We start from the raw sequence: 17,729 nt of genomic DNA on the forward strand, positions 1-17,729 counted from the left end.
CTGCAGGCTGCAGAGGGTCCCCCAGCTCTGGTACCGCCCTTCTCCGCTCTCCCAAGCCTCTCCCCAGCTGGTACCCGGCGATTGCCCCGTGACTCCGGGCTGGCAGTGCAGTGCCCGACCCGGGGAGCCCAACGGCCCCGCGGGAGGGTTCCACACATCCCCCGGCCCAGCGCCGGGGCTCTGCCGGCAGCCAACACCGGGACCACCCAAAATTCTCTCTCGGAGCCGCTGAGCGGGCTCCCGGCCCTTGGCCCCGAGCAGAGAGCTCTGCCCAGGGGATCCTGGGGAAAGGTGGCAGTGCTCGGCAGCAGCCCCAGCCTGCGGGAATTCCCCCGCATCGGGACAAAACACTGCCCCAAAGGAGGCACTTGGAACGCCCACCTCCCTGCGGCTTCTCCCTGCCCCGGAGATCCCGGCAGCTTCCCCGCTGTTGCAGGTGGGGCTTTGGAGCAGGGAGGCTCTGCGGGCTGTGCCCCCTCCCCGGCCGTGCCCGCCCCGGTGAATCGGTAAAACCCAAAATCGTGGACAAAGACTCTCTAATTAGTCAGAGTTAGAAAGTGGTATGTTTATTATGCCGGTGGGCAGCACGGGCAGGGTCGTCCCTGAAATGTGCGACTGCCCCGCACAAGGATTTTTGCCTTCTATTTATTTCCCAAAAATAATACATATGCATAACCCCAGTACCTCCCATCCCTGCTTTGTGTTAAAATGAGGTTATTAGTCTTTTACACGCGTACAATTCTTCTCTCAAATTGGGTCAATGTCTCAAATTGGATCAGTGGTCCCAGGGATGAAGTTAGGAAGGTCTTCATCAGGTCTCTGTGACCCTCTGGCACGATCTAAGGCCCCCTGCTTCGTGATGGATTGACATAGAGTCCAGGTGCTGGGCACTGTTCTACTGGTTTCAGTATGTTCCTATAATGGTTCACTTGCTCTACTTCCTTCAACAAAAGAGTTCACAATATAACAATTAGCTTTAGCTTAAGCATCTCATAATCATTAACCTATCATTGGTGTATCTAACTTCAATATGAATTGAAGTTAGTAATTTGCTCCATGGGTTGAGATCGAATTTTTAGGTGTCTTTGGCTTCCTAACAGGGTCTCCGAGCTCCTGCCAGGGCTTTGAGCCATCTAGGGCATCCAGAGAGATGTCCTGGGTTCTGACATCTCCTCTTTCTCTTTGCCACAAAAACACCTCTTTGGCAGCCTTATTCAAGACCTGTTTGATGCACTGAAAAATGCATGGCCAAAAGGAGCAGAAGAATTACAAGTCCCATTAAAATGTAAAAAACTATCATCTAACAAATACATCACTGATTCCCACACCCATGAAAAAGCTTAAAGTCCACAATCTCCTTTGGGTGAAGCTCAAGGGTTGGAATCTCTGCGCGGTCCACATCTGTCTGTCTTCTTTGCTTGTTGAATAGTCAACCTTTTTCTTGCTCTTGATAGAGTTTCACATTCTTCATTGAAATCCATCTGGACTTTGCACCTGCTAAAACACAAACAAATCCCACGTCCCTGCAGGGACTGAAGGATTTTCTCAAAATCTTGGAGGTGAAGAATGGGTCCTGGTTTCATTTTGCAATGTTACATAGAGAAATGTTAAGATAACAGTAATTAGGAATCAATTCAGATAATACACACAATCAACAACACATACAAGATCAGAAAATTACTAAACACTACAACACTGAACTCTTATCCCAGAGTCTGCGATAGCTGATAAACCTTAAAACAAAAGAAAATTGGAGAAATCATGTCTGGATTCATGCTTCTCCAAACTTTCTCTGAAAATGGCTCAGCTGTTATAAATGGTCAAATTGCCAAGTCAAAAAGGCTTAATACTTTTTGATGCAGAAAACATCTGGTTTGATTGTCAATCACTCCATCCAAATAGAGTTAGAACTTGGCCAGAGCCCAAACTCTAATTGGTGGGTATCTCTTGACACATTTTTAAACATATTTAAAAATAACAATTATAAACAAGAAACCTTAGGATTACAAACCAATCGAACTATCAAACAACCAAATTCCTTCCAAAGCCTCCGTCAGGATGAAGATTCTCCAAACACAGCAAACTTCTTGAATTCTCTGCTGGAGTACTTCTGAAATAATAATTGAAAGGAACCACAAAACTGACAATTTGGATAAAAACCCTCAGAAACATCTAAGTAGTTAGGAAATAAAAAGACAGGATCCTGAAGAGACACGTGTCTTGCAGGTGATTGCACAAAGAGATAGGAAAACACATGAAAGCCAGCTGCAAACACCACAACAACACACCAATAACAATTCTCATCACAAAAATCTGAAGACTCACCAATAAGAAGGGGTTAAGACAACCCTCCCAAAGCATTCATCCAATATTAACAACAATCACTATCTATCAGCATTACTTACAAAAACTGAAAATAACAAAGGTTATAAACTTAATATAAAAATTCTTAAAACTTTGAATCATTGGGGAATCGACTGATGACCCCACAACAGGATCTTACTGACCTTTCCCAAATGCTCTGTCTTCCAAGACACCTTGGGTAATTAAATCTTTACTAATATTTTCATCTTTACATGACATTTTGTCTCCCTGGGAATAATTTTTCACAATAGAAGGGGTTCCCCCCCCCCTTTTTTTTTTTTTTTTTGCAGCCACACAGATTTTTTTTTAATAAACTGTGTTAGTAAAAATTCCTCAAAATTCCAGTAAACCAATCATACATTATCAAAAGAGAAGTGTGATAAGTAAGCAGCTGGCATTTACTGTAAGTGACAAAATGATGACACTCATTTCCATACCATACATATTTCTTTACTTTAAAATGTACTTCACACATTTTCTGCTCCAGCTGATACAATCTGTAGTTACTGTACATACTTACAAAATGCTGAAAATTAAACCTGTGGTTAACCAGCTTGGTTTTAAGACACACAAAGTAGCTTAAAGTTGACTGACCATTCAAGTTGTCAGTCCATTCTAAATATTCTTGTTAAACTTTCCAGATCTTCATTTTTGAAATGCAGTTCTTTCAGTAATGTGGTCAGGAACTGTGTGTACATTGGGCTTGTCTGAGTATTCTTGAAAAGCAGAGTTGTTTGTGACAATACAGATAACAAAACAATAGCAATGAGAGTCCATTCAGGCATTCTGTGTATAATATTTCTGTTTGTTAACCTGAAAGTTTTGACAAGATTTTTTAGCTCTGTGTAGACATCACCTGAAGCAATGTGAAGAGGGCCCAAAACTGAAGATAATGCTTTTCTCAGTTTTTCAAGGACAATTCACCTCCTAATCTGCATTTGTGCGTTTGAATCAACAAGTGGGAAGGTGAGATCTTCCTGTTGATCATCTTTGTCTTTGCTTAGATGTTCCCCTGCTTGCACTTGTGTGGCTGCCTCCTCAGCCAAAACGCACCTTCTTTATAGAACTCTCTTACTCGGAGTTCTAGGAACTCTGTTTCTTCTTTTAATTTTTCATAACTAGGCACAGGCTTAACTATTCCACCTGAGCCTGTGAAAGGTAAAGAGTAGTTCAAACTGTTTTCAGACTCCCCTACAACAACAGTGTTGAGATCATCAGCTGTATCTAAGTCATCCTCATCAAGCTCTTCAGTCTCCTGGCTGAAAGATGCTATGCACTCTGATGAGCCCAAAGAAGTATAGTTTGGGCCATAGAGAAATTTTAAAGTTTCCTCAGTTCTCCATTCCATAAGTGTTTGCCTAAGCTCTCCTAGTAAACTGCCTTTAGAATTAACTGAATGCCTCAGTTCAAGGTTTTTATGTTCTGTTGACTTAGCTAATATTCTTTTAAGATGTTCCGCTCTTCTTTTGCTCACACCTAGAAAAACTATCTGTGATCCACATGTATTTTCAAAGATTTCTGAAGCACTTGATTTCCCAGGAGCAGTATTGTCTGAAGGTGGTGCAGTTACTTCATTATGAACAGAGCAAGTGTGTCTTTCTTCCTGAGTGTCTAATTTACAATGAGAGAGTTGTTCAGTGGCTTCTACCACATCTGCATCTTCAGTTTTAGGGCTGGCCTGGACTTTCTGAGCATGCTTCTTTTTGAGGATGCTTTTTCTGTGCAGTTGCTGTGCAAAATTGGCTGAACTTGACTGACTTCCTGGTAGGATAGAAGAAATAAATTCTTGCTCAGTATCAGTACTGCTGTCACTGGCTGTGTCGTGAGAACCAGATTCACATGGATCCGAAGATATCCTAGGATTTTCAATGTCAGATGCTTTAATTACTTCATCACGTAGTTTCACCTCTTCTCCAGACCGTCCATTCCATCCCTCCTTCAGCAGCTCTATGTCTGGAGGTTTTTCTTCTTCTCTCATCCACACTGGACTTTTGGAAATTTGAGCTTCAAAATATTTAGATGCTCTATAGCAAAAGTTGCTGCAAAAGCACTTTCTTTCATTGATATCATAAACTCTCTTTGTTTTTGTTGAAATTCTGTACTTCTGCTTTGGCACATTTTCCAGCTTATTCTGACATAGAGGATAACGACACAGTTTGATGATAGACCGTTCATCAACAACCTCATTATAGTGAGATGGAGTAATACATTTTCCACAATTTAGAAGGAACTCTTCAGTAATGTCCTCTTCCAGGAGCTGCTCAACAATAGACAATGCTTTTTTCTCACATTCAATCTTGTTTCTCAGTGCAGCCTCCAGATCTGCTTTCCTCTGAGCAGCATCTTCATTTTTCTGAGCAGCTGAATGCTTATTTCCTGCGCGCTGCCAGCGGGGCTTGCCCGTCCTGGTCACCATCATCGCCATCACCGCCGCTCCCTTGGGAACGTCCCCGTCCTTCCCGGGATCGCTCGCGCTGCCCGGGTCCCGTTCGGGATCCGCGCAGCCCCGATCTCATTTGGGGTCTGCTCCGCCTGGATCTCCGCCCGGGCTTGTTCCCCCTGGTCCTGCGCTAACACCTGCAGCCAGCGGGAGCATGTCCCGCACTGCTTGTGCCCTCGTGCACTTGCAAAGTGTGAGAAAGCCCTCCCAGCTCCGGCTCCCGGCTTTTGCATCACTGCTGCGCAGCCGCCGCACACCGCCGCCACCAATGGCACCGCGCTTGTCGCTGCCACGTGTTCGGCCCCCGCGTCTGGCCTTGGCTGGCACTTCCCTCGCCACCTGTGTGCTTTCCCCACGGACAGCTGCCATGCGAGCTTTTGTCACTGTGAAAAGTGCATATTATATGGCTCTACTCAGATATTTACTATACACATTAAGTTGTATTGAGTCGTGCTGTATTAACATTTTAATACTATGGTAAATGTAGTTTCATAGCAAAAAGGTAGCTTTTGTAGTTAAAATAGGAACTATGTATGTGGAATGTTTTCTTTTAAAAAGGAATGAGGGGCTCTCACTGGATGGCGGCTGCAGGACACCTAAATCTTTCAGAGAAAGAGAATTTATTGCTCCCTTATCAGCAGAAAACTAACTTCTTCCCACCTCGCTCAGACAGGAAGATGGCATGAGGATTAAGAGGAAGAAGTTAACAGTGAACAGACAGAATCCTGTGTTTGAATGGAATTTATGCATCATGTATGAGATGTATGAATATGCAACAGGCAATTGTTTTTAAGGGTTAATCCTCTGCTAACAGGTGTCCTTTTTCGGGCTCGTGTTGCCCAGAAAAAGGTACCTGGGCGTCTGTATCTCTTTGTTTTTATTGTCTCATATTGTTCTAATCGCAAATGTTCAAATTTTATTATTCTAATTATATTACTATTTTTATAACCATTTTATTACTATTAAACTTTTAAAATTTCAAAAACAAGTGATTGGCGTTTTTGACACCGTGTGCGTCACTGGGTCCACGGTGCGCGTGACGGCCGCCGCCACCACACGCGTCCTCGCCGCCACCGCGTCTGCCCCGGCCTCCCCCGCAGCCCCTGTCACCCTCATGGTCCTGAACTTACTCCACTCCATTAATTCATGTACTGTGTGAGGATTCTGAAAAAGTCCTTGCGCATACCCGTAAGCTAACAGCCGGGAGATTCTGCAAATCTGTGTCCTTAACCTAACGCTTTTTTTAAAAGCAAGTAAATACATCATATGCTGCTTGCCTTTCCATTTCTATTTGAGAATCTCAGCGCTGATACAGCCTCTACAAAGGTTTCAGCAGCACATATCGGCCAGGTTCTTCTATAAGGTCACCCAGGGTGCAGCACCTTTCGCTTTCTCAGCGGTGCTTATTCACCGTCCTTGCTGCGACAGGACCCGAACTTGTTCACCAATCCACCGTGGTTGCCATTGCCAGTATCATGTCTGGGGTCACCATTTTGTTGAGATCGGCGGGAGAAATGCGGCACTCAATATGAGTGATCAGCAAATCTTGGAACTTTATTGATAGGCACACACATTTATATTGCTGTTAATGAGGCTAATACATATTGCAAAAGGCAAGCTCATTACTGGCTAATTACTTATCAGCTAACTATGCCTACCTTAGCATTCTTGTGGCTACTGTGTTGCAGCTGTTCTCATCTTTTCTTCATGTTTCTAACTAACGATCCTCTCCCCCATCCTGATGTTGCACCAAGGGCACAGTGCCCTTGCCTGATACAGACACTGACTGATGGCTCCTATACCTGTCTCCTTCTTCCTTAACTAACGGTATTATGTCAGTGTGACCTTTGTCAGCTAGCCAGCTGTCCACAAAGTCCTCCACAGTCTGTGTATTAAGGCTTGGCTAGAGTACATCCCTAAACTACAGAAAAGTATATCTAGCGAGATATTAGGAAGTTCTAAGCTTAATAATGGAGCTCTGTGCATTGTATCTTAATGCTTACAAGTAGGTATTGTATGCAAAATAAGCAAGCATAATTTTAAGAAAAGGTACATGTGCTTATGTTGATTGGATAGAACTACTGTCAATATGCTTTTGCTTTGTGTAATTGGTTAAAAAACTTTTAAAGTGAGTTGTGACATTGAGTTCTTCAGCTGCTGCCGAGGACTTGAACTGCTGGCATCTTCCCATTGTCATAAGCATTTAATGAGACTGATGCTGGAAAATAAATAGCTCAAGATGCATTCCACAGCAGTCCCATCCCATTCGTGATTTGTACATAGCCCTTGGCCGGCAATACTCTCCCTAAGAAAACTGATGAAAGATTATTTTAGCAGAAGTGAACTGAGTGATAATACCAAATAATCTCTATACATTGTCAGTAGGAAACAAAAAACAAAAGTTGTGGGGAGATGAGAAATGTTCTAAGTTTTATTCTGATTCTTATTATTCTTTCTTTTAGTCCTATTATTAAAGTTTTCTTTATACCCTGTTAAAGTTTTAAACGTACTTTAACTTTCTTTTAATCCTATCTCACAAGAAGAAGTAAGTAAATAATTCTAGAAAGTACATGAGCATTTAGCCAACACTGAACCCATCACACCGTGTCACCCCACTCCTGGTCCCATCCGGATCCCACTCCCACTCTCATTCCCTGTCCCTGTTCCGTATCCTCTGTCTGGTACCGTTCCCATATATCCAGTCCCATATTCCCCGTCCTGTTTCTGTTCTCGTATTCCCGGTTCCAATGCCGGTCTCACATTTCCATTTCTATATTCTCTGTCCATTCCCATACTCCCACTCCCCATTCCGTACTCCTGTTTCCAATCCCTATCCCATCTTCCAAATCACCATCCCATATTCCCTCTCCGGATGTCGTTTCCATATTTCCTGTCCCATTCTGATATTCCAATCCCCGGTCCCATTTCAGGTGTCTCACCATACTCCCTTTGCTATTCCCAGTCCCTGTCCCCATTCCCAGTCCCATATTACCTGTCCCTGTCCCCATTCCTGGTTCCAGTCCCAAATTCTTGGTTCTCGTCCCTGTCTCTATCTCTTATTTCCAGTCCAATTCCCAGCCCTGGTCCTGTTCCCATCTTCCCATTCCCGCTCCCTTGTCCCCTCTCACCGGACCCCCCACGATTGCTCTGGCCCCCTGCCCACACCGTGGCCATCACCAGACAGAGGAAACACTCCCGCCCACCAATCCCAGTGTGCCATCACTCCTATATTTGCATTTGCATAATCACGTCCTTCGGCTTGGTCCCACCACCGCCAGCTGCAGCCGCGTCCGGGCGCTGTTTGCTCCCAGTTCCCTCCCAGTGCTCCCAGTAAGAGTGGGACTGTCAGGGAAAGGGCTCCCAATTCCTTCCCAGTGCTGTGAGGATCGCTCCTGGTGCTCTCCCTATGTGGCCCAGTGCTCCCAGTATCACTCCCAGTGCTGCGCGGGGTGGGGTCGCTTGGGAACCCCCCAGGGCAGAGCGCGGCTGCTTTTGGGTGTCGGCGCTGCCCGGGCTGGGCTGGGAGTGGAGCAGGAGCGGGAGGGAGAGGAAAAGGAGGGTGAGGAAGAGGAGGAGCAGCAGGACGAGGAGCAGCAGGAGTAGCAGAACCACGCGGTTTCTGCCGCCCGCCCAAACCGCAGCTCCCCTGGTTCCACCAGCATTGACCACTCCTGCCCCCCGGAACCCGCAGGTGAGCAGGGAGGGCGAGCTCGCCCCCAAATCCATTGGTGGGGGCGTCTCTGGGAGGGTTTTTTTGCTCAGCAGGGTATATTTGGATCTTTGAGGACCCCAGAGCTGAGCTGGAAATGCCCCTGCGGGGATCTTAGCAGGTCCCAAGTGGTGGTCACAAACAACCGGCGGGCACAGGGGAAATATCAGGCTTCAGGATCCCCAAGAGAGCTGGAGCAAGGAGAGCTCAGAGGGGAGATCCCGCAGTCGGGAGAACCCGGGCAGCCTGGAAGGGTGGGGGAGGCTGGGGAGGCGTGGGCTCCGGGCTACCGAGGCTGAAAGGGGCACTGACTTTTCCAGCTGCACTTGGGCAGCGGGACCATCAAACACAATGCGCTCAGCCCTTGTTGCAGTTCGTTTGAGGAGGCTCCACATGGAGTCTCCAGAGCGCCCGCTAAGCTGTGTGTTCACTGGTGTGAAAAATGTGTATTTTATGATTGGCTTTTTGCAAGTATTAAGATGAACATTGTATTATGCTAGAAAGTTATGTTATATTAATTTTCTTAAGTAGTGTATTAAATATAGTTTTAGGTTATAACATAATGTTAAAATAGGAACTATGCTATGCAAGATATTTGTTTAAGAAAGGACTCGCACCAGATAGGAGCCACAGGACACCTAAATCTTTCAGAGAAAGATAATTTATTGCTCCCTTATCAGCAGAAAACTAACTTCTTCCCACCTTGCTCAGACAGGAAGACGGCATGAGGATTAGGAGGAAGAAGTTGACAGTGACCAGACAGAATCCTGTCTTTGAATGGAATTTATGCATCATGTATGAGACGTATGAATATTCAACAGGCAATTGTTTTTAGGAGTTAATCCTTTGTTAACAGGTGTCCTTTTTCGGGCTTGTGTTGTCCAGAAAAAGGTACCCGGATATCTGTATCTCTTTGTTTTTATTGTCTCATATTGTCCTAATCTCAAATGTTCAAATTTTATTATTCTAATTATATTACAATTTTTATAACCATTTTATTACTATTAAACTTTTAAAATTTCAAAAACAAGTGATTGGCGTTTTTCACAGCTGGTAACAGCCAGCAGGCAAGGAGACTCCACATGGCTTTTGAGGGTGCTAATTAGATGAGGGTTTATTGGGGGTCCCACCCCCGGGAGCAGCATGGTTTCTGAGGGAGAAGCGGGGAAGGGGGAGGGAGGGAGAGAGAGGGAGAGCTTCAGGAGAAAAGGGCCAAGAGAGAGTCTGTTCTCCCTCACCCAGTTTAACAGGAAGATTCAAAGTGGATGTGGAATAAGTCTTGGGTCAATGGGATTACAGATACATGATACTTCAGAGGAGGATCACAGGCTTGGAATAAACCGTACATTTTCAAGGGGTGAGACAGAGCACACCATTTAACTAATATATAACAACAAACCCCCCAAACCAGGATTTCCCATTCCCAAATCTTGGCCCAATGGAGAAGGCCATGAGGAAAAGGAAGATGGCCTGGGAGCCCCAGGCAGTTGAGGAGGAAGTCACTGCCCCTTTCCCCCTCTCTTCTGCTCCATCTCCCAGCCCAGCAAAGCCCCCAGCAGCAGCACAACCCTGCGGCCAATGCCATCCTGCTGGGGACACACTGGGGGGATCTCCTTGTCCTTCCCTGTGGCACGGAGGTAAATCCCATCCTCTCCTTGTCCTTCCCCTGCCAGGCACCCAGCTGAGGAGGGAGACCAGGCAGGACAAATCCCCACAGCAGAACCTGGTGGAAGAGGCCGTTTTCAGCAGCTCCACGGCACAGGAATCCGACGGGGAGGAAAATCTCCAGAGATCCCGCATCAGGAGGGGCTGCAAACGCAGATCACGGAGATCTGAGGAGGAAAGACCCACCCTGGGCCATGCAGGTGGCCGGAGCTCAGAGCTGGGGCTCCATGAGCAGCTCCAGGATGGGGAGAAGCCCCACAAGTGCTCAAAATGTGGGAAGAGCTTCAGGTGGAGCTCCAAAGTGATGCGCCACATGAGAATCCACACAGGGGAACAGCCATACAAGTGCATGGAGTGTGGCAAGAGCTTCAGGACAAGCTCTGAAGTGAACAGACACTGTAGGAGTCACACAGGGCAACGGCCCTACCAGTGTGCCATGTGTGGGAAGAGCTTCTGCGACCGTGCCGACCTGAGCAAACACCTGAGGAGCCTGTTTTCCCTTCAAACCAGGATTTGCTATTTCCAAAACTTGTTGCAATGGAGGAGGAGGCCATGAGGAAGAGGAAGATGGCCCAGGAGCCCCATGCAGGTGAGGAGGAAGTCACTGCCCCTTTCCCCCTCTCTCCTGCTCCGTCTCCCAGCCCAGTATGGCCCCGGCTGCAGGACAAACCCTGCTGCTGATGCCGTCCTGCCAGGGATGCACTGGGGAGATCTTGGAGTTCCCTGAGGCAAATCCCATCCTCTCCTTGTCCTTCCTCTGCCAGGCACCCAGCTGAGGAGGGAGACCAGGCAGGACAAATGCCCACAGCAGAACCTCGTAGAAGAGGCCATTTTGAGCAGCTCCACAGCACAGGAATCCAACAAGGAGGAAAAGACACGAAGATCACGCACGAGGAGGGGCTGCAAACGCAGATCACAGGCATCTGAGGAGGAAACACCCACCCTGTGCCGGGGCTATGGCCGCAGCTCGGAGCTGGGGGTCCATGAGCAGCTTTAGGATTGCGAGAAGCCCCACAAGTGCTCGGAATGTGGGAAGAGCTACAGAAAGAGATCCCACCTGATTGACCATTGGATAATCCACACTGGGGAATGACCCTACGAGTGTCTTGAGTGTGGGAAGAGCTTCACCTGACTGTCCAGCAGAGAAGCCACACTGGGGAGAGGTCTTACGAGTGTGATAAATGCAGGAAGAGGTTTCAGACCAGCTCCAGTCTGCTCCAGCATGAACACATTCACACAGAAGAGAGGCCCTTCCACTGCCCTGACTGTGGGAAGGGCTTCAGGAACAACTTCTCTCTCATCAGGCACCGGTGCATCCACACTGGGGAGAGGCCCTACAAGTGTCCCAAGTGTGGGAAGAGCCTCAGCCTGAGCTCCCATCTGATTGTCCACCAGGGGAGTCACACGAAGGAACAGCCCTATGACTGTGGGCAGTGTGGGAAGAGCTTCAGCATGAGCCCCTCCCTGATCAAACACCAGATGATCCAGACAGGGGAGAGGCCTTACAAGTGTGATGAGTGCTGGATGAGGTTTCATACCAGCTCTGATCTCCTGCACCTGCAGATTCACACAGAGGAGAGGCCCTTCTGCTGCCCCGACTGCAGGATGGAGTTCAAACACAACTCCCATCTTGTCAGGCACTGGCGCATCCACAGTGGGGAGAAGCCCTATGAGTGTCCCCGGTGTGGGAAGAGCTTCTCCACGAACTCTCACTTGACCAGACACCAACAAAGCCACCGCTAAGGGAAGCCCTGCAAGTGCCCTGAATGCAGGAAGAGCTTCATGTGCTGTTCCAGCTCCATCTCCCATGGGACGGTATACGCAGGATGATCCCCAGTGACCCCTGGTGGGCAGAGCCCCGGTGATCCATGGTGTCAGTGATCCGTGTTGGGAATGTTATAGATAAAAATCGATAAAGCTAATTTAATAAAAAATAAAAAATATAATTTATTGCATGATTGATATACAGTCTTGACAGCCACAATCAAAGGGACAGTGTCTACCTTTGGTTCGATGCTGGGTGAACCATGATCCGACCTGTATCACATCGGACTCCAAATGTTCACAAGAGCGGTCTGGTACAGTCTGTTTTTATACACCATTTCTGGCCCGAGGCAGAGTCTCTCTTGTTCTTTTCATAGTTAAACATATTCACGTTGTTTCCTTTCTCCTTGTTGGGCTGGACAATGTGTTTCCCGGCAAGATATGAATGCTGATGTAGAGTTACAGAACCTGGCATTTGGATGCAAGTTCTCTGATAGCTCTGGCTCTCTTGATCTTGGCACTTGTTGAGTGTTTTATTGTCCAGGTGTCTCTTGAGTAACAATCCATCTCCTCTAGAGCTAGGCTTTTTTGATTGTAAATTAGAACTTTCCTCACTGCTATCTGCAGTTTTGCAATGGCAATCTCTCAGCTCCCGCATGTGGATTTGACAATGCTTTTGAATTTTTTTTTCAATCATTATAACATATATTCTCATCATATTCTACATAAGCATGAATTACCTAAATCACATGTTACAATCTCCCTTTCCATTTTCAGGGTAGTTTACTGTATGTTTTTTTCCTACAAATCTAATACATGTCATTTGGAGTTTTCCAATTAACTTTGGTATTTTCTGGTTCATTCCAGTACTCTTTTAGATCTCCCAAGGATTGGTAAGTATTAGTTCCAGGGTCTTTGTTCTAGCAGAGCTCAATTATCTCATTCTACTAGCAAACAGTCCCTTTTCCCTGATTCCAATACCCAGCAGGGGTTTTTGGTTGTTAGATTCTGCTTTTACTATTTGAGTTTACTGTCAAGGTGAAATACATGGGGTGTATTCCACTGCCTCATTATATTCTCTCTCTTCTCTGTTGATGTAAATTGATCTAATCACCCACTGGTCCAAGACCCATCCCTCGGGCCTTTGTATTGTCCTCGAGGTATCTGAGTGTTCTCTCATTTTAGCAGCTGCTCTGCAGTTAAGCTCTCACCTTTCTAAGGCCGTTTTTTGGATGACTTAAACCCCCCACAAATCTAGCAATTTGATAAACCCAGTTCAGTAGCAATCTCTTGCATCAGATCTATAATTAAATTCTGATTTGAAGCAGACAATCCCCAATCAGTATACTGCTTTTCTAGCTGATTGTACTGCTCACTTAGAGTTCTTATCTTTTCTTCTTCTAATTACTTTTTTCTCGTCTCTGACTCTCACACTCAAAAAGTGTCTTTTTGACTCTTGGGCTACCCGTTTCATTCTTTCTGGGTTTACACTTCCTTATTCCTTGAAAAGCAGAATGTTCTATCAAATTGTGGACAAGCCCTGTTATCATGTTCCCCAAGGAGGTCAAGAATGACTGGTTCATTTTTGAGGGATATCCTGCTTTCATACTTTAAGTTTCTTTTTACTCAATATGTTTTTCCTCTCATTACATACATTTCCAGTTAGTTATTATCATAACATAGTTTGTTAACCTGAAAATAGGCTACAAATACTGACTCTATTTTTCCTCCTACCCACACTGTGCGATTGCATTTGTTACAGGTGGGAATAGATATTTGTTCAACATTCCTTTCACGTGTTCTGTGTTCTGACTGCCCGGCCTTAGAGATTGCTTTTGGTAAATAACCTATCGTTCTCCCATTAATTTCACACATCTTCTATTGAGTGTCATTTAAGGAGCAGAACCTGCTTTGCTTACCCTCGCTGCAGTCTCTGGGGGCTGGGTATGCTGGAGTCTGTCTCTCCTTGTCCTCCCAGGACAGTCTGCACACATTGCTTGCACCCGTTACCCATATTAACTCCTTTGGGTTGGGTGAACTCTCTTGGTGCTAGCTAATCCAGTGGCACGTGACTAGACTCAGGCTCATCAAGATTCTCTAAATTTGTATCCTTCTGCCTTTGCCTGCACCCACTGGGTTGCTACCAGCAGAGAGGTAAGCTATTTTCTCAGCAGGAAGAATATTCTTCCAGGGTCCTGGACCAAGCTGCATACTTCCTCTTAAAGGTGCCCCACCTTGAAAGTTTAATGCCATCTGTGCTGCAGGGTACTTTGTTTAATTTCCGGCACTCAACTGTTATAATTTGAGCTCTGGAGTTTAATTTTCTTCCCACCCCATTTTGAAATAGGTGAAACCACTCCTAGGAATCTAATTCTATTATACCCAAAAAAGTAGTGAGCTCTGAGACACAGTTAGTTAGGTATAATTTGTCCTCTAAGCACTTATCACACAAGCTCTTTGGCCAATACCCCCTTCTACAATGTACGACCCACACCTTGTTACAATATTCACACTTAAAATGTACAAATGGATAACATCCACACCCAGGATTTGTACAACATATCTGATCTCATTTGGTTATTTACTTGGCCAATGTAAGGTTATCTTTAGGTCTCTAGGGGGAGAAGTAACTTTCCACTCAGGTGTCTCCTCTCAGTGTTCAATTTTTTTCACTCGGGACACGTGTGTTCAGCCTTTCTCTGCTGTCTGGACGTTGGTGTCTGTGGTCAGGAGGACAAGAAAAGCACCTTCCCAGTGCGGAGAGAGCGGGACCTCCCTCCATGTCTTTATGAGCACTCGATCCCCTGGCTGTATTTTATGTATGGTGAAACTCAAGAGGGTCCCCTGTGTTATTATACCCTGCTTTCGTAATTCCTGTAAATTCTTACTTATCACTATAAGGTATGGTTGTAACTGTCCGTCCTCTATTTTAGGGTGTCCTAAAATCCCATGCTCATATGGCATCCCATATAACATCTCAAATGGTGACTGTCCCGTTTCATTTTATCTACTATCACCAGTATAGATTTTTGTCTTCCTATCTTAGGCAGTTCAGTAAAGTCCACCTGAATCCTCTCAAAAGGATGGTATGCTATAGCACAGCTTCCTAAAGCTACCTGCCATGTGCTGGCTCAATTAACTTTCTGGCAGACCATACATCCCTGTACTTCTTGCTTGGCTAATTCATAAATACCCTTACACCTGAAAAATTTTAAGAACTGTTCAGCAAGAGCTTGAGCACCCCAATGTGTCTGCTGGTGTAGTCTTTTCAAATTCTCCTAGTATAGTCTTTAGAAAGTAATTCTCTCCTGTTCTGGCAGTTTCCACTTACCTCCTTCCAATCTTCCCACTATTTTCTTGTATTCTTCAATTTCTTCTGGGGAATGATACAGGTGATATTCCTGGGCTCCCCTTTCTTTGATCTCTGGGGTACTTACCTTTAAAAGAGCCACACTTTTTGCTTCTTTGTGTGCTAGATTATTCCCTTAGGTCTGGCTGAGGTGCCCTTTTACATGGACTATTGAAATCGCCTCCAGCTCCCTGATGGAGTCTAAGATTTGTTTTATTAATTCTCCATGCACTAGCCCTCATCCCTTGGTATTGATTAGTCCTCTTTCTTCCCAAATTTTCCTGAAGGTATGGACTACCCCAAATGCGTATTTTGAATCTGTAAAAAATCGTTCCTTTCCTTCCTTTCAGTTTCCATAGGGCTCTTAATACTGTGTATAATTCACATGCTTGCGTGGACCAACCTGCACTCAGGGGTCCTGATTCTATTACTTCCCCTGTCTTCCTGTCCACTACAGTGTATCCTTATTTCCTTTCCCCCTCTATGACCCTGGCTGAACCGTCCACAAACCATTTCTCTCCTTCGTTCAATTCCTCCTCTTCTAAGTCAGGTTTTATTTTGGTCTGCAGTTTCACCACCTCAACACAGTCATGTGTTGGCTCCCCTGAGGCCTCCCCGAACAAGAATTGTGCTGGGTTTAACACAGTAGTTGTTCTAAGCTCAAGATCACAGGAATGGATTAATATGGCTTCATATTTCAGAAGCCTGGCATCAGTGAGCCATTTCTCGGCCTTTTGCTGTAATATATTTCTCACACTATGAGGAGTGTATACTATTAGTGGAGCCCCGGAGGTTACCTTTTTAGCCGCCTGCACTAACAAGGCTACAGCCACAATAGCCTGCAAACAAGTGGGCCACCTCCTGCTTACTGGATCCAGAAGCTTTGATACATAACCTACTGGTTTATTATCCCCTGCCTAGTCTTGTGTCAGTACCCCATGGGCAGTATGGCTACTCACATCCACGAATAACTGAAATTGCCTTTTTACGTCGGGCAGACTCAACAGTGGAGCTGCCATCAATGCATCTTTTAGCTCCTTGAATTTCTCCTCATCTTGCTCTGGCCATTTTACCTTGTCAGCAGTCAATTTCTCATACAGGAACTTCACCTTTTTGCTATATCACTCTATCCATTGTCCACAGTACCCTAAAAGTCCCAATAATTGTCTGATTTCTCTCTTCATCCGTGGAGAGGGTAAAGCAATGATTCCTGCCACTCTTTCAGGATCTAATTTCTTTTTCCCTTTCGATAACCAGTGTCCCAGCTACTTTACCTCAGGTTCAGTAAATTGTAGTTTGGATTTTGAGACCTTCAATCCCTTGTCTCCCAAGAAATTTAGTAGTGATATTGTACTGGCCCTTACATCCTCCTCCTTGGGACTGGCTATCAGTAAGTCATCTACATACTGCAATAGCTTGGTCCCCCCTGGCAATACAAATTGGCTTAGTAATTGCTCAAGAGCCTGCCCAAATAAGTTTGGTGAATCTACGAACCCCTGAGGCAAAGATGTCCATCTAAGCTGTTACTTCCTATTCGTCTCTGGATCCTCCCATTGAAATGCAAAGTAATCCCAACTTCCTTCCGCCAAAGGACAGGTCCAAAAGGCATCTTTCAAATCTATTACACTATACCATGTGTCCTTGGGGGAAATATTATTCAGCAGAGTATACAGATTGGAAACTGTGGGGAATAATGTCTTTGTTCTCCCATTCACCGCTCTCAAATCCTGCACTAATCTGTAACTTCCGTGTGTTTTCCGTAGTGCCAGGATAGGAGTATTATGTCTTGACATGCATGGTTCTAGGGTTCCCTTCCTGATTAATGCCTCTGTTACTGGTTTCAGTCCTTTTCTACCTTCCATAGGTATAGGGTATTGTCTAATCCTGATTGGTTCCTCTGGTATTTCAATTTCGACGAGAATCAGCTCCATATCTAACCTCCTGGCTTCCCCTTGTATATGCCAAACCTTAGAATTTATTTTGCTTTCATCTTCAGCGGTCAGTCTATATACACTTACCATGAATTGAGATTATTGTGCGATTATGCTTATCCCCAGGGCTACCATTAGATCCCTTCCTAGTAAATTATAGTCTGCCTCCTCCACCAGTAGCATATTCCCTAAGCAAAACTTCGTTTCTGATTCTATTTCAACATCCTTTATCATGGGTACTTTAAAGAGTTCCCCCTTTGCCCTGATCACCATCATGGCATCTTTGCTGGTTATGCATCCTGGTGGCAGCCGCTGAACAGTGCTTCGCTCTGCTCCTGAATCTACTAGAAACATTAATTCCTGCTTTTGGAGTCCTATTTTTAGTTTTATCAAAGGCTTGTTGGATGTTCTGAACCCTCAATTAAAGAGTCCCTGACATCTCTAATCTTCCTGAAAAATTTTCTCATCCTTCATCCTTTTCTTGCATTCTTGCATTCCCTCCAAAGC

The 17,729-nt window shown here is 45.4% G+C and overlaps 3 protein-coding genes across 3 annotated transcripts in view; 2 read left to right on the forward strand and 1 right to left on the reverse strand.

Moving 5' to 3' along the window:
* The window catches only part of LOC135292574 (uncharacterized), a 98,206-nt gene extending 86,784 nt beyond the window's left edge, over positions 1-11,422 (forward strand). The window contains exon 15 of the mRNA XM_064406739.1: positions 10,420-11,422. Coding sequence (XP_064262809.1) covers positions 10,420-10,734 — 315 coding nt within the window. The 3' untranslated portion in view covers positions 10,735-11,422. The remainder of the gene's footprint in view (positions 1-10,419) is intronic.
* LOC135292577 (putative RNA polymerase II subunit B1 CTD phosphatase RPAP2) lies at positions 2,665-5,389 on the reverse strand. The gene is given in 2 exon segments (XM_064406741.1): positions 2,665-3,421; positions 3,424-5,389. Coding segments are annotated over 2 exon segments (1,818 nt in total). The 5' UTR covers positions 4,790-5,389; the 3' UTR covers positions 2,665-2,969.
* On the forward strand, positions 10,746-11,921 carry LOC135292539 (zinc finger protein 436-like). The gene is made up of 2 exons (XM_064406729.1): positions 10,746-10,767; positions 11,299-11,921. Exons 1-2 carry the CDS (start codon positions 10,746-10,748, stop codon positions 11,919-11,921), a joined length of 645 nt encoding a protein of 214 aa, XP_064262799.1.
* The last annotated feature ends 5,808 nt before the right edge of the window (positions 11,922-17,729 follow it).

This window comes from Passer domesticus, unplaced genomic scaffold (assembly GCF_036417665.1).
Source record: "Passer domesticus isolate bPasDom1 unplaced genomic scaffold, bPasDom1.hap1 HAP1_SCAFFOLD_37, whole genome shotgun sequence".
Taxonomy (NCBI): Eukaryota; Metazoa; Chordata; class Aves; order Passeriformes; family Passeridae; genus Passer; species Passer domesticus.